Here is a 25,742-nt window from a genome sequence, read left to right as displayed (position 1 = left end):
AGAATAGTTGAGAGGAGTGGAGAGAGGGAGATGGGGCAGTGAGAGGGAAGGAGGGAGATGGGGCAGTGAGAGGGGGTGAGAGGGTGAGAGGGGGGTGAGAGGGTGGGAGGGAAGGAGGGAGCGCAGTGATAGGGTGGGAGGGAGGGAGATGGGGCAGTGATAGGGTGGGAGGGAGGGAGATGGGGCAGTGAGAGGGTGGGAGGGAGGGAGATGGGACAGAGGGAGGGAGGGAGGGAGGGCAGTGAGAGGGTGAGAGGGAGGGAGGGAGGGAGGGAGATGGGGCAGTGAGAGGGAGGGAGGGAGGGAGGGAGGGAGGGAGGGAGGTGGGACAGTGAGAGGGTGGGAGGGAGGGAGGGAGGGAGATGGGGCAATGAGAGAGAGGGTGGGAGATGGGAAGTGAGGATAGGCAGGTAGCCTAGCGGGAAAGAACGTTGGGCCAAAAGGTTGCTGGTTCGAAGGAAGCCAGTAGAATAGTTGAGAGGAGTGGAGAGAGGGAGATGGGGCAGTGAGAGGGAAGGCGATGGGGCAGTGAGAGGATGGGTGGGTGGGAGGGAGGGAGATGGGGCAGTGAGAGGGAGGGAGATGGGGCAGTGAGAGGGAAGGAGATGGGGTGGTGAGAGGGAGGGAGGGAGGGAGATGGGGCAGTGAGAGGGTGGGAGGGGAGGGAGGGCAGTGATAGGGTGGGAGGGAGGGAGATGGGGCAGTGATAGGGTGGGAGGGAGGGAGATGGGGCAGTGAGAGGGTAGGAGGGAGGGAGATGGGACAGAGGGAGGGAGGGAGGGAGGGAGGGCAGTGAGAGGGTGAGAGGGTGGGAGGGAGGGAGGGAGATGGGGCAGTGAGAAGGAGGGAGGGAGATGGGGCAGTGAGAGGGAGGGAGGGAGATGGGGCAGTGAGAGGGTGGGAGGGAGGGAGGGAGATGGGGCAGTGAGAGAGAGGGTGGGAGATGGGAAGTGAGGATAGGCAGGTAGCCTAGCGGGAAAGAACGTTGGGCCAAAAGGTTGCTGGTTCGAAGGAAGCCAGTAGAATAGTTGAGAGGAGTGGAGAGAGGGAAATGGGGCAGTGAGAGGGAGGGAGGGAGATGGGGGGCAGTGAGAGGGAGGGAGATGGGGCAGTGAGAGGGAAGGAGATGGGGCGGTGAGAGGGAGGGAGGGAGGGAGATGGGGCAGTGAGAGGGTGGGAGGGAAGGAGATGGGGCAGTGAGAGGGAGGGAGGGAAGGAGATGGGGGTGGTGAGAGGGAGGGAGGGAGGGAGGGAGGGAGATGGGGCAGTGAGAGGGAGGGAGGGAGGGAGATGGGGCAGTGAGAGGGAGGGAGGGAGGGAGATGGGGCAGTGAGAGGGAGGGAGGGAGGGAGGGAGATGGGGCAGTGAGAGGGAGGGAGGGAGGGAGATGGGGCAGTGAGAGGGAGGGAGGGAGGGAGAGGGTGGGAGGGAGGGAGATGGGGCAGTGAGAGGGAGGGAGATGGGGCAGTGAGAGGGAGGGAGATGGGAAGTGAGGATAGGCAGGTAGCCTAGCAGGAAAGAGCATTGGGCCAAAAGGTTGCTGGTTCGAACCCCCGAGCCGGCAACATGGGAAAAATATTCCGTTCTGCCCTTGAGCAAGTCAGTTAACCTCCAACAACAACTGCTCCCCGGGTGCTGATGACATGGATTAAGGCAGCCCCCCGCACCTCTCTGATTCAGAGGGGTTGGGTTAAATGCAGATACTGACTAGGTATCCCCGTTTCTCTAATGGGAGGGAGAGGAGAGGGAGTGAAGAAGAAAGGAGAGGGAGTGAAGGAGTAAGGAGAGGGAGTGAAGGAGAAAGGAGTGGGAGTGAAGGAGAAAGGAGATGGGGGGTGAAAGAGAAAGGAGTGGGAGTGAAGGAGACAGGAGAGGGAGTGGAGGAGACAGGAGAGGGAGTGAAGGAGAAAGGAGAGGGAGTGAAGGAGAAAGGAGAGGGAGTGGAGGAGACAGGAGAGGGAGTGAAAGAGAAAGGAGAGGGAGTGGAGGAGACAGGAGAGGGAGTGAAGGAAAAAGGAGAGGGAGTGGAGGAGACAGGAGAGGGAGTGAATGAGAAAGGAGAGGGAGTGAATGAGAAAGGAGAGGGAGTGAAGGAGAAGGAGAGGGAGTGAAGGAGAAGGAGAGGGAGTGAATGAGACAGGAGAGGGAGTGAAGAAGACAGGAGAGGGAGTGAAGAAGAAAGGAGAGGGAGTGAAGGAGCGGAGAGGGAGTGAAGAAGTATGGAGAGGGAGTGAAGGAGGGGAGAGGGAGTGAAGAAGACAGGAGAGGGAGTGAAGGAGGGAGAGGGAGTGAAGAAGACAGGAGAGGGAGTGAAGGAGGGGAGAGGGAGTGAAGAAGACAGGAGAGGGAGTGAAGGAGAAAGGAGAGGGAGTGAAGAAGACAGGAGAGGGAGTGAAGGAGAAAGGAGAAGGAGTGAAGAAGACAGGAGAGGGAGTGAAGGAGAAAGGAGAGGGCGTGAAGAAGACAGGAGAGGGAGTGAAGGAGAAAGGAGAGGGAGTGAAAGAGAAAGGAGAGGGAGTGAAGGAGACAGGAGAGGGAGTGAAGAAGACAGGAGAGGGAGTGAAGGAGAAAGGAGAAGGAGTGAAGAAGACAGGAGAGGGAGTGAAAGAGAAAGGAGAGGGAGTGAAGAAGACAGGAGAGGGAGTGAAGAAGACAGGAGAGGGAGTGGAGGAGAAAGGAGAGGGAGTGAAAGAGAAAGGAGAGGGAGTGAAGGAGACAGGAGAGGGAGTGAAGAAGACAGGAGAGGGAGTGGAGGAGAAAGGAGAGGGAGTGGAGGAGAAAGGAGAGGGAGTGAAGGAGATAGGAGAGGGAGTGAAGTGTGGAAGAAGGACAGAATGAGCGGCAGCCAGAGTGAAAAAAGGTGAAAGAGAGATGGGCACATAAACAAAGAAAGGCACGTGAAAGTGCCAAATGTCCAAACCCCAGAGAGCCCAGTTTCTGTGCGTATTGCTTTCAGGATAGCGTGCTGATGTGAGCTTGTTGTTCTCCCTCTGTGTCTGCAGCAACCATGAAGAAAAGCAGTGTCCTGTTTCCCAGTGGGAATGGGCTGAACATGAATGGGATGAACGCCACACACTTCTCCGAGGGGGACCTACTGCTCCAGGTACAACGCGGCACAGTACAGACAGACAGAGAGCAGTTCAGAAAAGCACAGAATGGTGCAGTTTGGGTTGGGCCCATAGTGTGTAAATGTCCTGACTGACTGACAGACATCTCAGCGCCCAGAACCAAATCTTCTGTGGGCGCTGGCCAGTTTTGAATGTTTAAATTCATGAGAGACTACTGACTGGCAGACGAGTAGGTAAAGACCCAGACATTGTTCATGTGTTTGTTAATCCAGGTGGATTGAGTTATAATCCAGGACCATCCATTTAGCAGGAAGTTCTGACAGGTGAAATAGGTTGTCCTGGTACTTCATGCCAAGGCCTGGTCATGGTTTGCTACGCTAAACAAAGCAAATGCTCCCCCAGTGCTCTAGCACACTGTTTACTCAGATGTCAGGTACATTTTCACACCAAGCAATGCCTGGCATGTTTGTTATTCCTCTCATGATGGAGGCTGATATGATCATCAGTCAATGCAGAGGGATCTGTGATAATAAGTAAACATTTTGCCAGATTACAATACCCCGTAGTAAACAGGTTGCCAGATTACAATACTTCCATAGTAAATAGGTTGCCAGATTACAATACCCCGTAGTAAACAGGTTGCCAGATTACAATACTTCCATAGTAAACAGGTTGCCAGATGACAATACCCCGTAGTAAACAGGTTGCCAGATTACAATACCCCGTAGTAAACAGGTTGCCAGATTACAATACCCCCATAGTAAACAGGTTGCCAGATTATAATACCCCGTAGTAAACAGGTTGCCAGATTATAATACCCCGTAGTAAACAGGTTGCCAGATTATAATACCCCCATAGTAAACAGGTTGCCAGATTACAATACCCCGTAGTAAACAGGTTGCCAGATTATAATACCCCCATAGTAAACAGGTTGCTAGATTATAATACCCCCATAGTAAACAGGTTGCCAGATTACAATACCCCCATAGTAAACAGGTTGCCAGATTACAATACCCCCATAGTAAACAGGTTGCCAGATTACAATACCCCGTAGTAAACAGGTTGCCAGATTATAATACCCCCATAGTAAACAGGTTGCCAGATTATAATACCCCCATATTAAACAGGTTGCCAGATTATAGTACCCCCCTAGTAAACAGGTTGCCAGATTATAATACCCCCATAGTAAACAGGTTGCCAGATTACAATACCCCGTAGTAAACAGGTTGCCAGATTATAATACCCCCATAGTAAACAGGTTACCAGATTATAAAACCCCCATAGTAAACAGGTTGCCAGATTACAATACCCCCATAGTAAACAGGTTGCCAGATTACAATACCCCCATAGTAAACAGGTTGCCAGATTACAATACCCCCATAGTAAACAGGTTGCCAGATTACAATACCCCGTAGTAAACAGGTTGCCAGATTATAATACCCCCATAGTAAACAGGTTGCCAGATTATAATACCCCCATATTAAACAGGTTGCCAGATTACAATACCCCGTAGTAAACAGGTTGCCAGATTATAATACCCCCATAGTAAACAGGTTACCAGATTACAATACCCCGTAGTAAACAGGTTGCCAGAATATAATACCCCCGTAGTAAACAGGTTGCCAGATTATAATACCCCCATAGTAAACAGGTTGCCAGATTATAGTACCCCCGTAGTATACAGGTTGCCAGATTATAATACCCCCATAGTAAACAGATTGTCAGATTATAATACCCCCATAGTAAACAGGTTGCCAGATTATAATACCCCCATAGTAAACAGGTTGCCAGATTATAATACCCCCATAGTAAACAGGCTGCCAGATTACAATAGCCCGTAGTAAACAGGTTGCCAGATTATAATACCCCCATAGTAAACCGGTTGCCAGATTATAATAACCCCCACCATAAACAGGTTTCCAGATTATAATACCCCCATAGTAAACAGGTTGCCAGATTATAATACCCCCGTAGTAAACAGGTTGCCAGATTATAATACCCCCCACCATAAACAGGTTTCCAGATTATAAAACCCCCAGATGAACAAAATGTCTTCTTTAATGCAACACAAATTGATGCGTTTGTTTATGTAGCTCGTCTGGAGCAGTGAAAGTGTGATGTGTTATATAGTGAGAGGATTATTGGTGTTTGAGTGTGCGTTACTGTATTAACATTGTATCTGGTCTTGCAGGCTCTGAATGGCTTTGTGATGGTGGTCACAGCTGAGGGACATGTGTTCTATGCCTCTGCTACTATCCAAGACTACCTGGGCTTCCATCAGGTAACTACTACACCATCTGGAACATAACACAAGTGTAACAACGTTTACATTTGACATTTTAGTCATTTAGCAGATGCTTTCATCCAGAGCGATTTATGGGATTGAGTACATACATTTTCGTACTTTATCATAGTGGGAATCGAACCCACAACCCTAGCGTTGCAAGCGCATGCTCTACCAACTGAGACACATGGGACATCACATCATATATGTAACATAACACAACTGTAACAACATCACATCTGTAAACCGGAGTCGTCATCACTGAATAATCTCTCTTAATAAAACCCTGCTGGAAAAAAAGAGAGAATTATCATGAAGATTGATATTGAGATACAAAGACAAGACATTTGAATGGAGAAAGCAGATTACCAGGGAACAGCCGTAGCAGTAAATGTAGGAATTAGGGGGATAAAATTGGCTTTTGTTGAATCTTTGCTCTGGATAGTTGAATCCCTTTGAGAATCAACCTTATAAGACACAGAGAGCCAAGAGAAACATGTTGTTAACCAGATCAATCTTCTGAGACACAAAGAGCCAAGATAACATGTTGTTAACCAGATCAACGTTCTAAGGCACAGAGAGCCAATTAGTATTTGGTAGCATTGCCTTTAAAAAAGTTTAAACTTGGGTCAAACGTTTTGGGTAGCCTTCCACAAGCCTCCCACAATTAGTTGGGTGAATTTTGGCCCATTCCTCCTGACAGAGCTGGTGTAACTGAGTCAGGTTTGTAGGCCTCCTTGCTCACACACGCTTTTTCAGTTCTGCCCACAAATGTTCTATAGGATTGAGGTCAGGGCTTTGTGATGGCCACTCCAATACCTTGACTTTGTTGTCCTTAAGCCATTTTGCCACAACTTTTGAAGTATTCTTGGGGTCATTGTCCATTTGGAAGACCCATTTGCGACCAAGCTTTAACTTCCTGACTGATGTCTTGAGATGTTGCTTCAATATATCCACATAATTTTCCTTCCTCATGATGCCATCTGTTTTGTGAAGTGCACCAGTCCCTCCTTCAGCAAAGCATCCCCACAGCATGATGCTGCCACCCCCGTGCTTCACGGTTGGGATGGTATTCTTCGGCTTGCAAGCATCCCCCTTTTTCCTCCAAACATAACAATGGTCATTATGGCCAAACAGTTCCATTTTTGTTTCATCAGACCAGAGGACATTTCTCCAAAAAGTACGATCTTTGTCCCCATGTGCAGTTGCAAACCGTAGTCTGGCTTTTGTATGGCGGTTTTGGAGCAGTGGCTTCTTCTTTGCTGAGCGGCCTTTCAGGTTATGTCGATGTAGGACTCGTTTTACTGTGGATATAGATCGTTTTGTACATGTTTCTTCCAGCATCTTCACAAGGTCCTTTGCTGTTGTTCTGGGATTGATTTGCACTTTTCGCACCAAAGTATGTTCATCTCTAGGAGACAGAACGCGTCTCCTTCATGAGCGGTATGACGGCTGCATGGTCCCATGGTGTTTATACTTGCGTACTATTGTTTGTACAGATGAATGTGGTACCTTCAGGTGTTTGAAAATTGCTCCCAAGGATGAACCAGACTTGTGGAGGTCTACAATTTCTTTTCTGTGGTCTTGGCTGATTTCTTTTGATTTTCCCATGATGTCAAGTAAATAGGTACTGAGTTTGAAGGTAGGCCTTGAAATACATCCACAGGTACACCTCCAATTGATTCAAATAATGTCAATTAGCCTATCAGAAGCTTCTAAAGCCATGACATAATTTTCTGTAATTTTCCAAGCTGTTTAAAGGCACAGTCAACTTAGTGTATGTAAACTTTCTGACCCACTGGAATTGTGATACAGTGAATTATAAGTGAAATAATCTGCCTGTAAACAATTGTTGGAAAAACTACTTGTGTCATGCACAAAGTAGATGTCCTTACCGACTTGCCAAAACTATAGTTTGTTAACAAGAAATGTCTGTTATTATCTCTGCTGCATCTATATGGTTCCACAAAGCCCACAAGAAAGTGACGCGCAGCTGCGGTAATGCTTTGGTCCTCTGTCATTGCTGCCACATCCAGATTTTACGATTACAGACCTTTAACACAGACCTGAGGCGTACATTTGGAAAAATATGTGGCTAACCCTAAGTAGCCAATGTTGTAGTAACTTGCAACCAAGCATACTGTACATAGAACCGGGACGTCTTTTAACAAAAATAGATCAAAGATGATGAATAATCATACCGGCTTTACAGTTATTGTTCTCCCCAACCAATATAGTTATGGGTTGTCCCCTTCATTACATTTATACACTAAAGGGTATTTTCAGTGCTGACAGGTAACTGTGGGTCTTAATACCCTGCTTTGTAGTTTACTTTGACCCTTTATGAGTTGTCACTCATGGACTGTCCCCACAGGGTGATCAGCACAACAGACACACAGGGTTTACACACAGGGTTTTCCACTTAGGCCATGAATCACAAGACCAACAGTATAGAAGTTGGATTATAGTTAGGGTTATGTTTCTTTCAAAGCCATTCACATTCATTTTTTTTACATTTTAGTCATTTAGCAGACGCTCTTATCCAGAGTGACTAACAGTTAGTGAGTGCATACATTATTTTTTTGTTGTTTTCATACCCCCCGTGGGAATCAAACCCACAACCCTGGCGTTGCAAACACCATGCTCTACCAACTGAGCTACATCCCTACATTCGTTTTCAGCAGAAATTCATTGTTTCAGTTAATTCAGTTTGACCAAGGGAAAATGCGTCGTCTGACTGATGGTCTATGTGCAATGTGATGTTACTCTGTCGTTTCCAGCTTCCAAGAGTCCACTTTGGCTTTGACCACAAACCACGTAGTTCATTTTGTTCTGAGAGAAACTTCTAAGTAACAAGTGAATCACATGAAACCAGTAACAAACAGTGTCCAGCGCCCACTTCAGACTTTTGGCTTCAGGGTTTGTTTGCTTAATAACAGACGTGCTTTCGTAAGACTTCATAAGCTGAGGTCTGTTACAATTGCCGTTATAGTTTTCCAGGGGTGGGCAACACAGTTGCAAGTCCTACTAAAGTCCTATTAGTTGTCCATTCCAGTGGAGACTACGTGTGAAGTACACGTCATTAAGTAGTCCTAATATGGCTTGTAGACACCATTATTATTATGCGTCTACCATAATAATGGAGGCTACAGCCATAGTGATAAACTAGACATAAGTTTAATGGAGTTGAGTTTGCCTTCTCTCTCTGTCTGTCTGTAGTCAGATGTGGTCCACCAGAGTGTGTTTGAGCTAATCCACACAGACGACAGAGCCATGTTCAGACGACAGCTTCACTTTGCCCTCAACCCCAAGGCCTTTGACCCAGAGCAGGGAGGAGACGGTGAGTGACCTGGAGGGAATGGGTTGTGGACAGTTTGGGTCGTTTTTTCAGTGGATTTTAGTGTACGTCATCGATTGAAGTCAATGGGAGCATGTTCGAGCTAGGTGTGTTTATTTCAAGTTATGATTTGGCCCATGTTTTTGATGATAAGCTCTCATTTCACAATCTTTCACCACATGTTCAGGCATGGAGAGCAGCAGTGACATCACCAGGAACATCGTGAGCTATAACCCTGAGCAGCTCCCCCCAGAGAACTCCTCCTTCCTGGAGAGGAACTTTGTGTGTCGCTTCCGCTGCCTCCTGGACAACTCCTCTGGCTTCCTGGTGAGTCTCTCATCTATAGGGCTGTAGAGAAAACATCCACTTTTTATTGTCAACAGAAAGTACTTCATACACTGTATTGTGCCAAAAGAACACACACCAGCACTGTTGAAGAATATGACAGTATGACATGAGTGGTGGATCTTGGCAAAGTTTGGCAAAGCTTTTTATACAATCAATCACTAGCCACGTTTCAGATCAATCACTAGCCACGTTTCAGATCAATCACTAGCGAAGTTTCAGATCAATCACTAGCGAAGTTTCAGATCAATCACTAGCGAAGTTTCAGATCAATCACTAGCGAAGTTTCAGATCAATCACTAGCGAAGTTTCAGATCAATCACTAGCGAAGTTTCAGATCAATCACTAGCGAAGTTTCAGATCAATCACTAGCGAAGTTTCAGAGTCTAACATCCCTTTGCTCTCCTCATATCCAGGCTCTGAACTTCCAGGGGCGTCTGAAGTTCCTCCATGGCCAGAGCATGCTGGGGGAAGACGGGACGCTCAGCCAGCCCAGATTGGGCCTGTTCACCATCGCCACCCCTGTCCAGACCCCGTCCATATTAGAGATCAGGACCAAGACAATCTTCTTCCAGACCAAACACAAGCTTGACTTCACCCCCACGGGTGTCGATGCCAGGTGACTCTAAAGGCCTGAAACTAATTCTCACTCAGTCCAAGTTGGCAGGCTAGGCCTACATTTAGGAAGGAAGTATGGTAGTATTTATTCTAAGAGCCTTGATCAAATGTAGGACTTGATCAAACTGGGACTGTTTTTAAAATGTCACTATTTCACTTTTTCTATTCAACATGTTTTGAGGGATGACTTCACAGGTGAACATGATGTGTAATGTTCTGTACTTTCCACTAACGCTAACATGGTGTGGCCTGCCCTGTTGTCTCTCTACAGGGGGAAGGTTGTCCTGGGATACTCAGAGATGGAGTTGTGTATGAGAGGCTCTGGGTATCAGTTCATCCACGCTGCTGATATGATGTACTGTGCAGACAACCACGTCAGAAGTAAGTTGACTATTTCTTCATAGTTCATAATAACTCTCTAGCGATTACTTGTTTGATCAATATTTTTGTATGCTTATCTAATGGTATGAATATTCTTGCCTCAGTGATTAAGACAGGAGAGAGTGGTCTGACCACGTTCAGACTGCTGCAGAAGACTGGGTGCTGGGTCTGGGTCCAGGCAAACGCCAGGCTCGTCTACAAAGGAGGAAGGCCCGACTTCATCATCGCACGCCAGAGAGCTTTACTGTGAGTAATTCATATTTTAATATACATCCGTCTGCATCATTATTTACTCTCATTTCATTGTGTCTCAAAATAAATGATTGTAAATTGATATCCATTAATTAAACATATACAGTTGTAGTCAGAAGTTTACATACACTTAGGTTGGAGTCATTAAAACTCGTTTTTCAACCATGTCACGAGAATTTCTATCTCTAATTCAACCTAAGCTTGAATCATTACCAGAGGTTGTAAGGCTCTGGTTTTAATCATAAATGATTCAAGGTCCACAACCAGCAAGAATGATCTGTATTTTTATTCATGGAGAGCTCTGGCGCCAAAAACCCATACATACTGTTTTATACCCCTTGACACACAAAGGCACTTTGCTCCGCCCACCTTTAGGAGGCTTTTTTTAACCCCTTTTCTCAGTCCCCTTCACCCTGGAATGTTTAGTCCCGCCCCCCTCTGTTAGTGGGTTGCCACTACATTATAGCTCTAACACCGTTCACACATTTATACTGTACTTGGGGTGAAATCATTTAGTCATTATTCTTAAAATACAAATTAATCTAACAATCCACCCCTTTGACTAAATGTTTTCACATTCAGGATAAATGTATTTTACAAGCATGATTAATCTCAGAGATTACGTCAGAACTAATAAACATTTCATCCAATTGCGGTCTTTCAGGGTCCAAATCCTCGTCATCCACCAAGCCTGGAGGATCGTTTTTCACATTCCCCTGGTCAGAGTCCGGAGTCAGTCCATCTCTCATCATTGTTTAGATACTGCATTTCATCAACGCCTGACTCACCAATCCTCGGACACAGGGAACAAGACAACAACCACATAATACAAGAATACCCATACAAACACTGACCGCTCCTAAGATGGTGGCTGCTATGGTTTTCCATTTACCAAACATTTCATCAAACCACCCTATCCACGATGTACTAACTTCTGAGTTCTCAGTTCATTCTTCACTTAGTGCAGTTAATTCTGTAAGAGCTCTGGAGCTCTGGTGACTGTCCCATCCAGTGTGGTGTTGTTAGGGTGTTGTCATTCTATAGACACCGGCCCTTTCTGCCTGATCTAGAACCAACCTCTACTAAGTTATGAGCGGGATGGCGGATAATCGCTCGGAGATCCCCTTTACTGCATCTCTAGTCTGGTCAATAAATCGTTGTTGGTTGTAATAGATATAATTAATCCAATCCACATTTTTGTTTATTGTCACCCACCAGAAAAATGTTGTGGTAAAACCCTCCCATATTTGATTCATAGCTTTGTATTCGTCTGGAACACCCCTGGGGATGCCTATACCATCTATCCAAACTGGGCTATTTCCTTCCTGACCTATATTTCTCCTCCTCCTGATTATTCTTCCTGTCACTGGTCTTTGATGACTAATTCTTACAGGTTTGGACCAACAATACTGGTGCACAAGTACCCACCCATCCTTCTGGTAATGTCTGTCAAATGCTCCCTTTGTTAGTACATGCCCACCACACATCAGTCAGAGGGATGGTAAGGTTCATAATTTTTCCCCTCCCTTCCTTATCTAAATCAGTCACATTAATTATCTCCTTACAGCCATCAAAATCACCCAAGTTACGGGTGCCATTTCTATGTCTGTAACACTGGTATTCGCCAGGAGTTAAAGTTAATCTAGGTGGGCTGGCCGAGTAAGTCAACTTTGCCAGCCCAATCCCTGTGCAATTGGGCTCTTTTTGATTGGACCCCAAGTCTAATACACAGGGAAACATTGCCTTTGGCATTGGGTCGGTCAACATTGTCGGTCGCCCAATGGAGCATACATAACAATTGGTCTCCCCAAGGCCCTAGCGGTGTACTTCATCCACTTTAACCAGCGATTCTCATCAGGGACCCCCTCCACTTCCCCTTGGTTCCATTCTTGGAGGAGAAAATCTTTCATAGTGGACGGGTTAGTCGAATTGACTCCGTCATCCCTTGACTGATCTACTCGGTCTATTGCTATTAATGGATTAATGACAGTACCTGTGCCCTTCATATCTTTTGACTCCATCAAATGTAATCTTAGACAAGTATCCCGTCCGTATTCGTCCGCGCAAGCCCAGTAAGTTCTTTTCATGTCCTCTTTAGTGACCTTTACTATCGTTACTACCATCTCCGTGGGGATGTTGTTATACCTTCTTATCCTCCATCTGGACGTCCAGCCCCCCCCGTCTCATCTCTCCGTCCCCCAGTATGTCTAAATACCTGAGCCCAGGAACAATCCGCCGATGGAGCTGAACATAAATACAATGGGATTTTATAATCCCACGTTGCTTGCTTATCCGTCCTGATAAGATCCCTAATCCTAATTTTGAATCTTACTCCCCACCCTTCTCTGACTCCTATTTTGTAGATCAAATCAAATCAAATCAAATTTTATTGGTCACATGCGCCGAATACAACAGGTGCAGACATTACAGTGAAATGCTTACTTACAGCCCTTAACCAACAGTGCATTTATTTTTAACAAAAAAAGTAAAAATAAAACAACAAAAAAGTGTTGAGGAAAAAAAAGAGCAGAAGTAAAATAAAGTGACAGTAGGGAGGCTATATATACAGGGGGGTACCGTTGCAGAGTCAATGTGCGGGGGCACCGGCTAGTTGAGGTAATATGTACATGTGGGTAGAGTTAAAGTGACTATGCATAAATAATTAACAGTGTAGCAGCAGCGTAAAAAGGATGGGGTGGGGGGACAGTGCAAATAGTCCGGGTAGCCATGATTAGCTGTTCAGGAGTCTTATGGCTTGGGGGTAGAAGCTGTTGAGAAGTCTTTTGGACCTAGACTTGGCACTCCGGTACCGCTTGCCGTGCGGTAGCAGAGAGAACAGTCTATGACTAGGGTGGCTGGAGTCTTTGACAATTTTGAGGGCCTTCCTCTGACACCGCCTGGTATAGAGGTCCTGGATGGCAGGAAGCTTGGCCCCAGTGATGTACTGGGCCGTACGCACTACCCTCTGTAGTGCCTTGCGGTCGGAGGCCAAGCAGTTGCCATACCAGGCGGTGATGCAACCAGTCAGGATGCTCTCGATGGTGCAGCTGTAGAATTTTTTGAGGATCTGAGGACCCATGCCAAATCTTTTCAGTCTCCTGAGGGGGAATAGGCTTTGTCGTGCCCTCTTCACGACTGTCTTGGTGTGTTTGGACCATGATAGTTCGTTGGTGATGTGGACACCAAGGAACTTGAAGCTCTCAACCTGTTCCACTACAGCCCCGTCGATTTGAATGGGGGCGTGCTCAGTCCTCTTTTTTTTCCTGTAGTCCACAATCATCTCCTTTGTCTTGGTCACGTTGAGGAAGAGGTTGTTGTCCTTGCACCACACGGCCAGGTCTCTGACCTCCTCCCTATAGGCTGTCTCATCGTTGTCGGTGATCAGGCCTACCACTGTTGTGTCGTCGGCAAACTTAATGATGGTGTTGGAGTCGTGCCTGGCCATGCAGTCATGGGTGAACAGAGAGTACAGGAGGGGACTGAGCACGCACCCCTGAGGGGCCCCCGTGTTGAGGATCAGTGTGGCAGATGTGTTGTTACCTACCCTTACCACCTGGGGGCGGCCCGTCAGGAAGTCCAGGATCCAGTTGCAGAGGGAGGTGTTTAGTCCCAGGATCCTTAGCTTAGTGATGAGCTTAGAGGGCACTATGGTGTTGAATGCTGAGCTGTAGTCAATGAATAGCATTCTCACGTAGGTGTTCCTCTTGTCCAGGTGGGAAAGGGCAGTGTGGAGTGCAATAGAGATTGCATCATCTGTGGATCTGTTGGGGCGGTATGCAAATTGGAGTGGGTCTAGGGTTTCTGGGATAATGCTGTTGATGTGAGCCATGACCAGCCTTTCAAAGCACTTCATGGCTACAGACGTCAATGCTACGGGTCGGTAGTCATTTAGGCAGGTTATCTTAGAATCCTTGGGCACGGGGACTATGGTGGTCTGCTTGAAACATGTTGGTATTACAGACTCAGTCAGGGACATGTTGAAAATGTCAGTGAAGACACTTGCCAGTTGGTCAGCACATGCTCGGAGTACACGTCCTGGTAATCCGTCTGGCCCTGCGGCCTTGTGAATGTTGACCTGCTTAAAAGTCTTACTCACATCGGCTACGGAGAGCGTGATCACATAGTCATCCGGAACAGCTGGTGCTCTCATGCATGCTTCAGTGTTGCTTGCCTCGAAGCGAGCATAGAAGTGGTTTAGCTCGTCTGGTAGGCTTGTGTCACTGGGCAGCTCGCGGCTGTGCTTCCCTTTGTAGTCTGTAATAGTTTTCAAGGCCTGCCACATCCGACGAGCGTCAGAGCCAGTGTAGTACGATTCAATCTTAGTCCTGTATTGACTCTTTGCCCGTTTGATGGTTCGGCGGAGGTCATAGCGGGATTTCTTATAAGCGTCCGGGTTAGAGTCCCGTTCATTGAAAGCGGCAGCTCTACCCTTTAGCTCAGTGCGGATGTTTCCTGTAATCCATGGCTTCTGGTTGGGGTATGTACGTACGGTCACTGTGGGGACGACATCATCGATGCACTTATTGATGAAGCCAGTGACTGATGTGGTGTACTCCTCAATGCTGTCTGAAGAATCCCGGAACATGTTCCAGTCTGTGCTAGCAAAACAGTCCTGTAGCTTAGCATCTGCGTCATCTGACCACTTTTTTATTAACCGAGTCACTGGTGCTTCCTGCTTTAGTTTTTGCTTATAAGCAGGAATCAGGAGGATAGAGTTATGGTCAGATTTGCCAAATGGAGGGCGAGGGAGAGCTTTGTATGCGTCTCTGTGTGTGGAGTAAAGGTGGTCTAGAGTTTTTTTTCCTCTGGTTGCACATTTAACATGCTGGTAGAAATTAGGTAGAACGGATTTAAGTTTCCCTGCATTAAAGTCCCCGGCCACTAGGAGCGCTGCATCTGGATGAGCGTTTTCCTGTTGATTTATGGCCTTGTACAACTCATTTAGTGCAATTTTAATGCCAGCATTGGTTTGTGGTGGTAAATAGACAGCTATGAAAAATATAGATGAAAACTCTCTTGGTAAATAGTGTGGTCTACAGCTTATCATAAGATACTCTACCTCAGGCGAGCAAAACCTCGAGACTTCCTTAGTATTTGATTTTGTGCACCAGCTGTTGTTTACAAATATACACAGACCGCCACCCCTTGTCTTACCGGAGTCAGCCGTTCTATCCTGCCGATGTAGCGTATAGCCCGCTAGCTGTATGAAATCCATGTCGTCGTTCAGCCACAACTCGGTGAAACATAAGATATTACCGTTTTTAATGTCCCGTTGGTAGGATAACCGTAATCTTAAGTCATCCAATTTATTTTCAAATGATTGAACGTTGGCTAATAGGATTGATGGAAGAGGCAGTTTACTCGCTCGCCGTCGGATCCTTACAAGGCACCCCGATCTACGTCCACGATATCTCCGTCTCTTCCTCACGCGAATGACGGGGATTTGGGCCTTGTCGGGTGTCTGTATGATATCCTTCGCGGCCGCCTCGTTGAAGAAAAAATCTTCGTCCAATACGAGGTGAGTAATCACTGTCCTGATATCCAGAAGCTCTTTTTGGTTATAAGAGACGATGGCAGAAACATTATGTACAAAATAAATTACAAATAACGCGGAAAAACACACATAATAGTACAATTGGTTAGAGGGCTGTAAAACGGCAGCCATCTTCTCCGGCGCTGTTCATCTGGAAGATCACTCGTCCTTGACGGTCAGTATGTCGGGTCGCTTCCCTTTTATTTCTTAATAATGGTAAGGCCGTAGCGTAATTGGTGCGAGGTGGTGGTGGATCTTGACATACCAAGACTATGATGCAGCTCATGGTCACCCATATTCCCAAAAACCGCCAACCCTCTCCTGCCTTTAGTCCTTCTGCTTGGTACCACCCCATACTCACACCCTAAGAACACATTACAGTGATGATAGGTCGGGGTGGACTGGACTGGAGACACGCACCACTGGTTTGGTGCGAGGAGCAGGAACAACCCGTCCTGGCTGAACGCTCATTTTAGCCCAGCAAGAGCGGGGCGCGGGCACCAAGCGCACCGGGCTGTGAATGTGCACTGGAGATACAGTGCGTATCACAGCATAACAGGGTGCCTGTATGGTCCCACGCTCCTTAACGCGAGTGCGGGGAGTTGGCTCTACTCTGAAACCTGGCTCCGCCAGCCTCGGCTCTAAGGACTGCGTTCTCCTTTTCTCTAGTGTTAATTCCTCCCTCAGCTCCTCCTGTTGCCTAGCCAGCTCCTCTCTCCGTGCATCCACTGACTCCTTCTCCCTGTGGGCCTCCTGCAGCGCCTCCTTCTGAAGGGAGAGCTCCTGCTCCCTCTTCTCTTTCAGCCCCCGTAAGGTGGTGGTCTCCTCTCTCAGAGTGCTGAGCTGCAGGTCTTTCAGGGCCTCCTGCTGCTTCGCCCACCACCCCGTGTGCCCCCCCCAATTTGTTTTATTGGGGCTGCCTCTTGGGCTTCCTTAGCGGTCGGCACCGTCGGCATCGCCGTTGATCCTCTCCTGCCTTGGCTTCTTCCTTTGCAGAGGGTCCTTTACCGGCTAATATCTCCTCCCATGTCCAAAATGTCTTCCCCACCTGTGTCCAGGGTGTCATCTCCTCCTGGCCACGCTGCTTGGTCCGTTGGTGGTGGGATCTTCTGTCACATTTGTCATATAAAGGATTGGACCAGGTGCAGCGTGGAATGCGTACATAGTCTAGTCCTGCCATCCAGGACCTCTATACCTGGCGGTGTCAGAGGAAGGCCCTCAAAATGGTCAAAGACTCCTCCAGCCACCCTAGTCATAGACTGTTCTCTCTGCTACCGCACGGCAAGCGGTACCGGAGTGCCAAGTCTAGGTCCAAAAGACTTCTCAACAGCTTCTACCCCCAAGCCATCTGTACAAACAATAGTACGCAAGTATAAACACCATGGGACCACGCAGTCGTCATACCGCTCAGGAAGGAGACGCGTTCTGTCTCCTAGAGATTAACGTACTTTGGTGCGAAAAGTGCAAATCAATCCCAGAACAACAGCAAAGGACCTTGTGAAGATTCTGGAGGAAACAGGTACAAAAGTATCTATATCCACAGTAAAACTAGTCCTATAGCGACATAACCTGAAAGGCCGCTCAGCAAGGAAGAAGCCACTTGCTCCAAAACCGCCATAAAAAAGCCAGACTACGGTTTGCAACTGCACATGGGGACAAAGATCGTACTTTTTGGAGAAATGTCCTCTAGTCTAATGAAACAAAAATAGAAGTGTTTGGCCATAATGACCATCGTTATGTTAGGAGGAAAAAGGGGGATGCTTGCAAGCCGAAGAATACCATCCCAACCGTGAAGCACGGGGGTGGCAGCATCATGCTGTGGGGGTGCTTTGCTGCAGGAGGGACTGGTGCACTTCACAAAATAGATGGTATCATGAGGAAGGAAAATTATGTGGATATATTGAAGCAACATCTCAAGACATCAGTCAGGAAGTTAAAGCTTGGTCGCAAATGGGTCTTCCAAATGGACAATGACCCCAAGCATACTTCCAAAGTTGTGGCAAAATGGCTTAAGGACAACAAAGTCAAGGTATTGGAGTGGCCATCACAAAGTCCTGACCTCAATCTTATAGAACATTTGTGGGCAGAACTGAAAAAGCGTGTGTGAGCAAGGAGGCCTACAAACCTGACTCAGTTACACCAGCTCTGTCAGAAGGAATGGGCCAAAATTCACCCAACTTATTGTGGGAAGCTTGTGGAAGGCTACCCGAAACGTTTGACCCAAGTTAAACAATTTATAGGCAATACTACCAAATACTAATTGAGTGTATTTAAACTTCTGACCCACTGGGAATGTGATGAAAGAAATAAAAGCTGAAATAAATCATTCTCTCTACTATTATTCTGACATTTCACATTCTTAAAATAAAGTGGTGATCCTAACTGACCTAAGACAGGGAATGTTTACTACAATTAAATGTCAGGAATTGTGGAAAAACTGAGTTTAAATGTATTTGGCTAAGGTGTATGTAAACTTCCCACTTGTAATTGTATGTCAATTCATTCATTAATTCATATGATTTTCTCTCTCTCTATCTCTTTAGTAATTCTGAGGGAGAGGAGAATCTACGTCAGAGGAAGATGCAGCTGCCCTTCAGCTTCACCACCGGGGAGGCCCTGCTGTACGAGACCGGCCCCACTCTGGACGCCACTGAGTTCCAAACCAACCCCCCAAAGATCCGCAAGGTGGAGTCCCTGGACCCCCAGTCTCTGCTGGGCTCCTTACTGAAGCAGGACGAGTCCATCTACACCCAGCCCCAGGAGCCTCAGCTACCCATAGACCAGGTATTCATGGACAGCCGAGCGCTGACCAACGTGGCCTGTAACTCCTGGCAGACTATCATGGAGGCCCAGGGGCCCGACGGAGATGATGATGATGGTGACGGCCCCAGGGAGGTCAAGCAGGAGGGGGCGTTGGTGGCCATGATCGACACCCTGGAGAAGATGGCGCGGGATGGGGAGCTGTGTGCGGCGCTGCAGGGGAGGAGCGTGGAGCTGATGGAGTGGGAGAGCGTCCTCCTCAGGCTGAGCCAGGACTCCAGCGGGAGCGGGGACACCCCCCTAGATCTGGATGACATCATGACCAACGACATCTTCTCTTATGTGGAGGACACCTTGTTCAAGGAGAGCAGCGAGGGGATCGGTTACCAGCCCAACTGCTCCACCATGGTCAACAACAACCCTAACCTGTTCACAGGGGTGCTCAACGACAACAACCAGGGTGGACCATTCACAGGAGTGGTCAGCCCTACAGGTGCCGGACAGTGCAAGCCTGGGTTGCTTAACAACTGCAGCTTTTTCCATAATGGCTCCCCAGTGAACGGTCTAAATGGTATCAGCCACAGTCAGATAACAGGCAACAGAGCAGTTGGTTTGGCAGGACAGAACCAGGCAGGACAGATCCAGGCAGGACGGAACCAGGCAGGACAGAACCAGGCAGGACAGATTCAGGCAGGGCAGAACCAGGCAGGACAGAACCAGGCAGGACAGAACCAGGCAGGACAGAACCAGGCAGGACAGATTCAGGCAGGACAGAACCAGGCAGGACCACAGCAGGTGTTCAAGAGCACCCAGAGGCTCTCCCACTTCGGCCCCCAGATCCCCCAGATTCTCCAGACGGGCCTGAACATCCCCACCCTGCAGCAGCTACAGCTCAACGACATCGTCAGCCCCTCTCTGGAGCTCCCAGAGCTCAATATCCCACACAGCTCAGGCCAGAATGGGTCTGTCACGTTTAGCATGGTTGGATCCTGTGCTCAGGCACCAAACAACCACATGGGAAGCCCTCAGATCATCGCTGGCCAGGTCCAATCTAACCAGCCACCTCCACAGCATTTCCCTCATAATGGCTTGCCAGCTGCAATGGCACCAAACGTACCAGAGAAGATCTCTGTTCCACAGTCCAACCATGTAGCACCTATTCTGATGGATGCTTGGGCATCCTTGATTCCTAGTAATGGCTTTGTTTCACCCCAGATTGAATCTAGCAATCTCAATCAATCGAATCCCCTTCTGACTGCTTGCCTGCAGGGAAACAGTGCACCATTTCAGTCACTCAAAACCCAGAAAGTACAGCAGTGGCCCCAGAACCAGAACCAGCACCAGCAGCAGCAGCTGCCACCCCCCGTCAGCACAATGCAGGATGGAACAATGCAGAATGGACACCGATTCATCCCAGACTGTCACAGTCAAGCCACAGAGACCCAAAGAGTCCCTCTCACAGGCCTTTGGCCACAGAACACCAACGGATTATACCACCAACTCCAGCAGGGGGGATTGGCCAATGGCCAGCCTGCTCCATCCAGCAGCTGCATGTTTGAGAATGTCTCACACCCCCTCCCCAACGGAAACAGCCACGTGGATGGCACCAGGCTGCCCCCCACTTTGTCTGTGTGCCAGAGAAGGATAGGTGACCACCAGGACCAGAGTCCTCCCCAGGGATCCTGCTACTTCCAGTGGGGCCCCAGTGAGCCGGTGGTGGGCACGTCAGCCATCATCCAGGACAATGCCAGAATCAGCTCCCTGTCTCACCCGCTGGTGGCCAACATCACCACCCCTGAGGACCTACTGGCCATGCAGCAGTGCCTGGCTGGATGCAACAGAGTCGGACAGACACAGGTAACTAAGCCCCCTCTCTCCCTGTGGTGTAACTGTTGTGGATGGAGCACTGAGTTTTCCTTACTACATAACCTGGTTCTACTGGTCAAGTCACGTGGTTAGGAAAACTCAGGGCCCTAACTAGTTATGAAGTCATTTCTTGATATTAATAATTGTTACTTTATGAAACAAGCCAGGCTCTATTTGTCATACTTTTCCCCCAACAGATCCCAAGCCTTCCTGTAGTAGACAGCAATGGAACATTCTCCTTACCCCCCCTTGTCAATGGAACCATGTGCTTTACAGAGCACAACCAAACCAACTATTGCGACTTCTAAACATGAGTCACATGTTCCGGGGTAAAAATGGTGGACAAAGAGAGGAGGATGCCATCCATGCATCTATTCATCCATCCATCCATCTGTACGCATTCAAAGGCAACACTCTGCCTTAAGAGACGCCTCAGGGAGGGTGTCGTGAAGACAAGCCATCCCCTAGTCAAGCACACCATTCATCTCCCCCATATCAGTGTTTGCAGGAAATACAAGGACTCTTTTGATTAGCACTTGTCACTTCTGTCAGCAACGGAACAAAAAGCAGCAACTTTAAATGGAAACTGGTTTTCTTTGTATTTTTGTGTTGTCTTCTTCTGCTTTGTTTGTTGGTGCCTTGCCTTTGTTTTGATTGCTGTGGAAAAACAGTCACAACTTCAATTATATGAATGAAGTATGAATCATCACTGGTGAATTTGGCTTGTGTTATAATGGCTTTTTAGGGTCATGCCCAATTCCCAAAGTGATATATATATATATATATTAATGAAGCAGGCCGTATTCATTTCTTTTTTTTTACGTTTGTTTCTTCTTACGTTATAGTTGGATGGTGACAGGACACAATTCAAATTTTCACTCATGGAAAAACAAACAAAAAACAGATATTGTACTCAGAGATTACAAATAAAGGCATAACATCCTCAATTTATGTATGGAGTGTAGTGTTGCAAAATTCTGTGAACTTTCAATAAATTCCCTGGTTTTCCCGAAATCACGGTTGGAGGCTTCCTGCAATCAGGAGGGAATAAGCAGGAAATCCAGAATCCTCCAACCAGGATTTCTGGAAAACCAGGGAATTTATTGAAAGTTCCCGGAATTTTGCAACCCTAATGAAGTGTAAATACAGAAATGGCCTCTATTGTTATTATTATATAAATATATTTTGTAAAACTATGTCAGTGCTCCTGTGTTTATGGCTGTGATGAATATGACTGTGTGTACAGTGTGCATGTGTGTCTTTGTGTTTCCTTGTTCTGCAGATGAATGAAGCAGTGTACAAATAGACTTGTGCTTTCAGATTATACCCCTTGTAATGCTATTGGTATCCAAATGTCATTACAATATAACAATAGTCTGATATAGTATGAAAATGTATGCACTCACTAACTGTAAGTCGCTCTGGATAAGAGCGTCTGCTAAATGCCTAAAATGTAAATGTTAAAACATTTAGTACGTTGATAATGCTATATCATACTCAATCCCTTTTTTGTTTTTGTTTTCTTTTGTAAATAATGTTTTATCTAAACTTCGCTGAGCCATACGCAAAAATGTTTTACTTGAGTTTTTGTTCATAATACCATCTGTGGAGGAATGTGGGTCTTAGTACTGCATGTATAGGAGACTTATAGTCGCCAGTCAAAGTCTACACACCCCTTGCACAGTCTTCACATTTTGCTGCCTTAAAATTAAATCTAAAAAGGGATTACATTTGATTTTTTCCCCTACCGATCTAAACAATCTATTCAAAATTAATCAAAAATAAATGCAAAACAAATATGTTTTGATTGTGTATGTCTTCGCAGGCCAGAGTTAATACTTGGTGGAAGACCCTTTTTTTGTTTGTAATTTTTTTCAAACCAATTGGTAGTTATAGTCTTGTCTCATCGCTGCAACTCCCCTACAGACTCGGGAGAGGTGAAGGTCGAAAGCCATGCGTCCTCCAAAACACGACCCTGCCAAGCTGCATTGCTTCTTGACACACTGCTCGCTTAACCCGGAAGCCAGCCGCACCAATGTGTTGGAGAAAACACTGTCCAACTGACGACAGCTTGCAGGCGCCCGGCCCGCCAGAAGGAGTCCCTAGAGCACGATGAGCCAAGGAGATCCCGGCTGGCCAAACCCTCCCCTAACCCGGACGACGCTGGGCCAATTGTGCGCTGCTTCATGGGTCTCCCGGTCATGGCCTGCTATGACACAGCCTGGGATCGAACCCGAGGCTATAGTGACGCCTCAGCACTGCAATGCAGTGCCTTAGGCCGCTGTGCCACAAGGGTGGCCCCGGTGGAAGCACCTTTGAAAGACATTACAGCTGTGAATTATTTTGAATAAGATTAAACCAACTCTCTGTCACGGTTCAGACAGACGACAAGAGGACCACAATTGCGTCACACCAGAAAGTTTATTAAAACTTAAGGGAAAAGGGAAGTAGGGAGTGAGTGAAGGCTCCAGGGGTTATCCCGTCCAATGTGCTGGGTCTGTGCCCCCCCAGTGGCAGCGATCGTCCGATGACGCCGGTGGTTGGTGGTCCAGAAGTCCTGGGGGGGGAGGAAACACAGACACAACGGGGCGGATGAAACAAGGCAGAAGTACAGTTCAAGGGAAATCCAAATACGTAGTAGCAAGGCAGAAGGCTGGTCAGAGTTACCGGGGTCGAAGAGTAGTCAGGAGTCGTAATGGCAGAAAGCAGGTCTGGTTTTCCTGGGGCAGAAGAGTATCCAAGAATCAGGCAGGTCCGGGGTCACAAAACAAGGGTGAGCCAGAAGCGCGAGCACACAGGTTCCGGGTGTGAGCTTTGCAGACGATCTGACAAAGGAGAGCTGAAAGACGGGACTTTAAATACTGGGAGAGGTTAGTGGGTAATGCAGCGCAGCTGGCAGAGTAATTAGGGCCGAGCAGAGCAGGGACAGGTGGAGCTCGTTAGGCTGAGTAGAGAGAGAGAGATGAGCAGAGTGGAAGATAGTGGAAACACATTAAGGTGGTAACCCGGTGGAGTGAGAGGGCTCATGACACTCTCAGGGCTTCATATACTCATTGTTTTTGTCAAAATTGCTTAAGGTCAGTAAATTTGGGAATCATTAGATTGACAGCAATATTCAAACCTTGTCTCTGATTGTCAAGCATATATTTAAGTCAGGACTAAGCCTGAACCACTCAGGAACACTCAACACCTATTGATAAGCCATTCTGGTGTGTCTTTGGCATTACAATTTGAGTAATTGTCCCGCTGAAAAATAAAACTCTATTCCAGGGTTAGGTTTTCAGAAGACTGAGGGTTTTCCTCTAACTTTTGACCTAGGCTTTGCTTTTTTCATGTTTCTTTTGATCCTGACAAACTCCCCAGTCCCTACTAGTGACAAGCATACCCATAACATGATGCTGCCACCACAATACTTGAAAATACAGAGGGTTTGTATTGGATTTGACCCATGCCTGTAGTTTTTAAGTTAGGCCAAAAAGTGATTTATTTGACATGTTGTCTTGCAGTATTACTTAACAGCCTTGTTGCAAACAGAATGGATGACTTGGAGGGGATATTTTAACACAGGCTTCCTTCTTTTCACTTACAGGCCAGTAATGTGGAGTGAATGCAATGTTGTTGATCCTCTGTATTTTCAAGCATTGTGGTGGCAGCATCATGTTATGGGTATGCTTGTCACGGCAGGGACTGGGGAGTTTGTCAGGATCAAAATAAATATAAAAGGAGCAAAGCCCCGGTAAAAAGTTAGAGGAAAACCTGCCTCAGTCTTCTGAATACCTAACCCTGGGATATAGTTTTACATTTCTGCCTGACAATTACACAAAGTCAAATTCCAAAGACACACCAGTATGCATTTCCAATAGGTGTTGAGTGGTCCTGAATGGTGCAGTCTCAGTCCTGACTTAAATCTGCTTAAATCAGAAACAAGAGTTGAATATTGCTGTGCATCAATGATTCCCAACCAAATGTACTGTGCTTTAGCAATTTTGACAAAAACAATGGATACACAGTATGTTGCCCTAAGAGTTGTGCAAAGTTGGTAGAATCTTATTCAACATTATTCACAGCTTTAATGGCTGGCAAAGGTGCTTCCACCAATTATTAACTATGTGGTGTGAAGACATACGCAATCAAGACATCTTTGTGTTTTATTTTTAATTAATTAGGAACAGTTTCTATCATTTTTCTTTTACTTTGAAAATGTGGAGTAGGTTGTGTACATCAATAGGAAAACATCCGAAATCCATTTTAAGATAACATTTGAATGTGAAGGAGTGTGTAGACTTTCACTAGGCACTGTATGTCCTAGAAGTCTAGGATAGTAACCATGGTTACTATAGACATGGGACTGGAAATAGAACTTCCCACGAGGCCACCATGTTGATCAGCATATTCGACAAATGGAACATCCCGTTGTAAAGTTCCCCTGACACTGAAGTCTCCCTTCATCACTTTGACTCCTCCCTGAGAGGCATCTGAGGCTAAATCAATATGGCCGCCCACCTTTTATTTCCCTTGACCTACTTCCTCATTCTGCTCGTATGAAAGGACAAGACAGGTGAGGGGAATACGGCGGAAACTAAACCAGGGCCACTAGAGGGCCTCTTCTGCCAAGCTGCTCTCGCCATTTCAGTTCTCTCAGCTCAATAAGGCAGAGGACGTTATGCATAGTAAAGGGAGCTGTTATATGTTTTAGTGTATTCACATTTAGCTTCGCTTTTGAATTTTATTTAGCAACTTTTCTCATGCTTTTTGCTTCACCAAGCTGATTTATAATATAATGGGTGTCAAGCTTTCAAGCTTTCAAAGTGCCTGGCTTGAAATGTTGATAAGGTTTCTTGTATCAAAGCTGATATAAAAGAAAGGGAAGGGTATACATTATATATCTCCCCTAGGGTTGCAAAATTCCGGGAACTTTCAATAAATTCCCTGGTTTTACAGAAATCCTGGTTGGAGGATTCCGGATTTCCTGCTTATTCCTTCCTGATACCCTCTGCCATATATCTATTGGTTAAGCTTACTCTTCAATGGTCTCCAACATTAGGCAGTTGCAGTTCAGCAGCACGGGCCCCGTGTAGCTCAGTTGGTAGAGCATGGCGCTTGCAATGCCAGGGTTGTGGGTTCGATTCCCACGGGGGGCCAGTATGAAAAATAAATAAAAATGATGCACTCACTAACTAACTGTAAGTCGCTCTGGATAAGAGCGTCTGCTAAATTACGAAAATGTAAGCATCAATATATTATGAATATTTCAGTTTTTGCATTTGTTTTGTCGTATGTTTGCATATTTCATTTTGT

General features: G+C 46.8%; 1 protein-coding gene across 1 annotated transcript in view; it reads left to right on the top strand.

Annotated features, from left to right (window-relative positions):
• Nucleotides 1–22,412, top strand: part of LOC121554973 (aryl hydrocarbon receptor-like) — a 64,768-nt gene extending 42,356 nt beyond the window's left edge. Inside the window, exons 3-12 of the mRNA XM_041868709.1 lie at nucleotides 3,003–3,103; nucleotides 5,260–5,349; nucleotides 8,572–8,692; nucleotides 8,877–9,016; nucleotides 9,451–9,653; nucleotides 9,924–10,033; nucleotides 10,138–10,279; nucleotides 18,362–19,193; nucleotides 19,299–20,435; nucleotides 20,642–22,412. Coding sequence (XP_041724643.1) covers nucleotides 3,003–3,103; nucleotides 5,260–5,349; nucleotides 8,572–8,692; nucleotides 8,877–9,016; nucleotides 9,451–9,653; nucleotides 9,924–10,033; nucleotides 10,138–10,279; nucleotides 18,362–19,193; nucleotides 19,299–20,435; nucleotides 20,642–20,752 — 2,987 coding nt within the window. The 3' untranslated portion in view covers nucleotides 20,753–22,412. The remainder of the gene's footprint in view (nucleotides 1–3,002; nucleotides 3,104–5,259; nucleotides 5,350–8,571; nucleotides 8,693–8,876; nucleotides 9,017–9,450; nucleotides 9,654–9,923; nucleotides 10,034–10,137; nucleotides 10,280–18,361; nucleotides 19,194–19,298; nucleotides 20,436–20,641) is intronic.
• Nucleotides 22,413–25,742: the final 3,330 nt, after the last annotated feature.

The sequence above is a fragment of the Coregonus clupeaformis genome, chromosome 40 (genome assembly GCF_020615455.1).
Source record: "Coregonus clupeaformis isolate EN_2021a chromosome 40, ASM2061545v1, whole genome shotgun sequence".
Classification (NCBI taxonomy): Eukaryota; Metazoa; Chordata; class Actinopteri; order Salmoniformes; family Salmonidae; genus Coregonus; species Coregonus clupeaformis.
The sequence above is the reverse complement of the archived record's forward strand: the minus strand, read 5'-3'. Positions and strand labels throughout refer to the sequence as shown.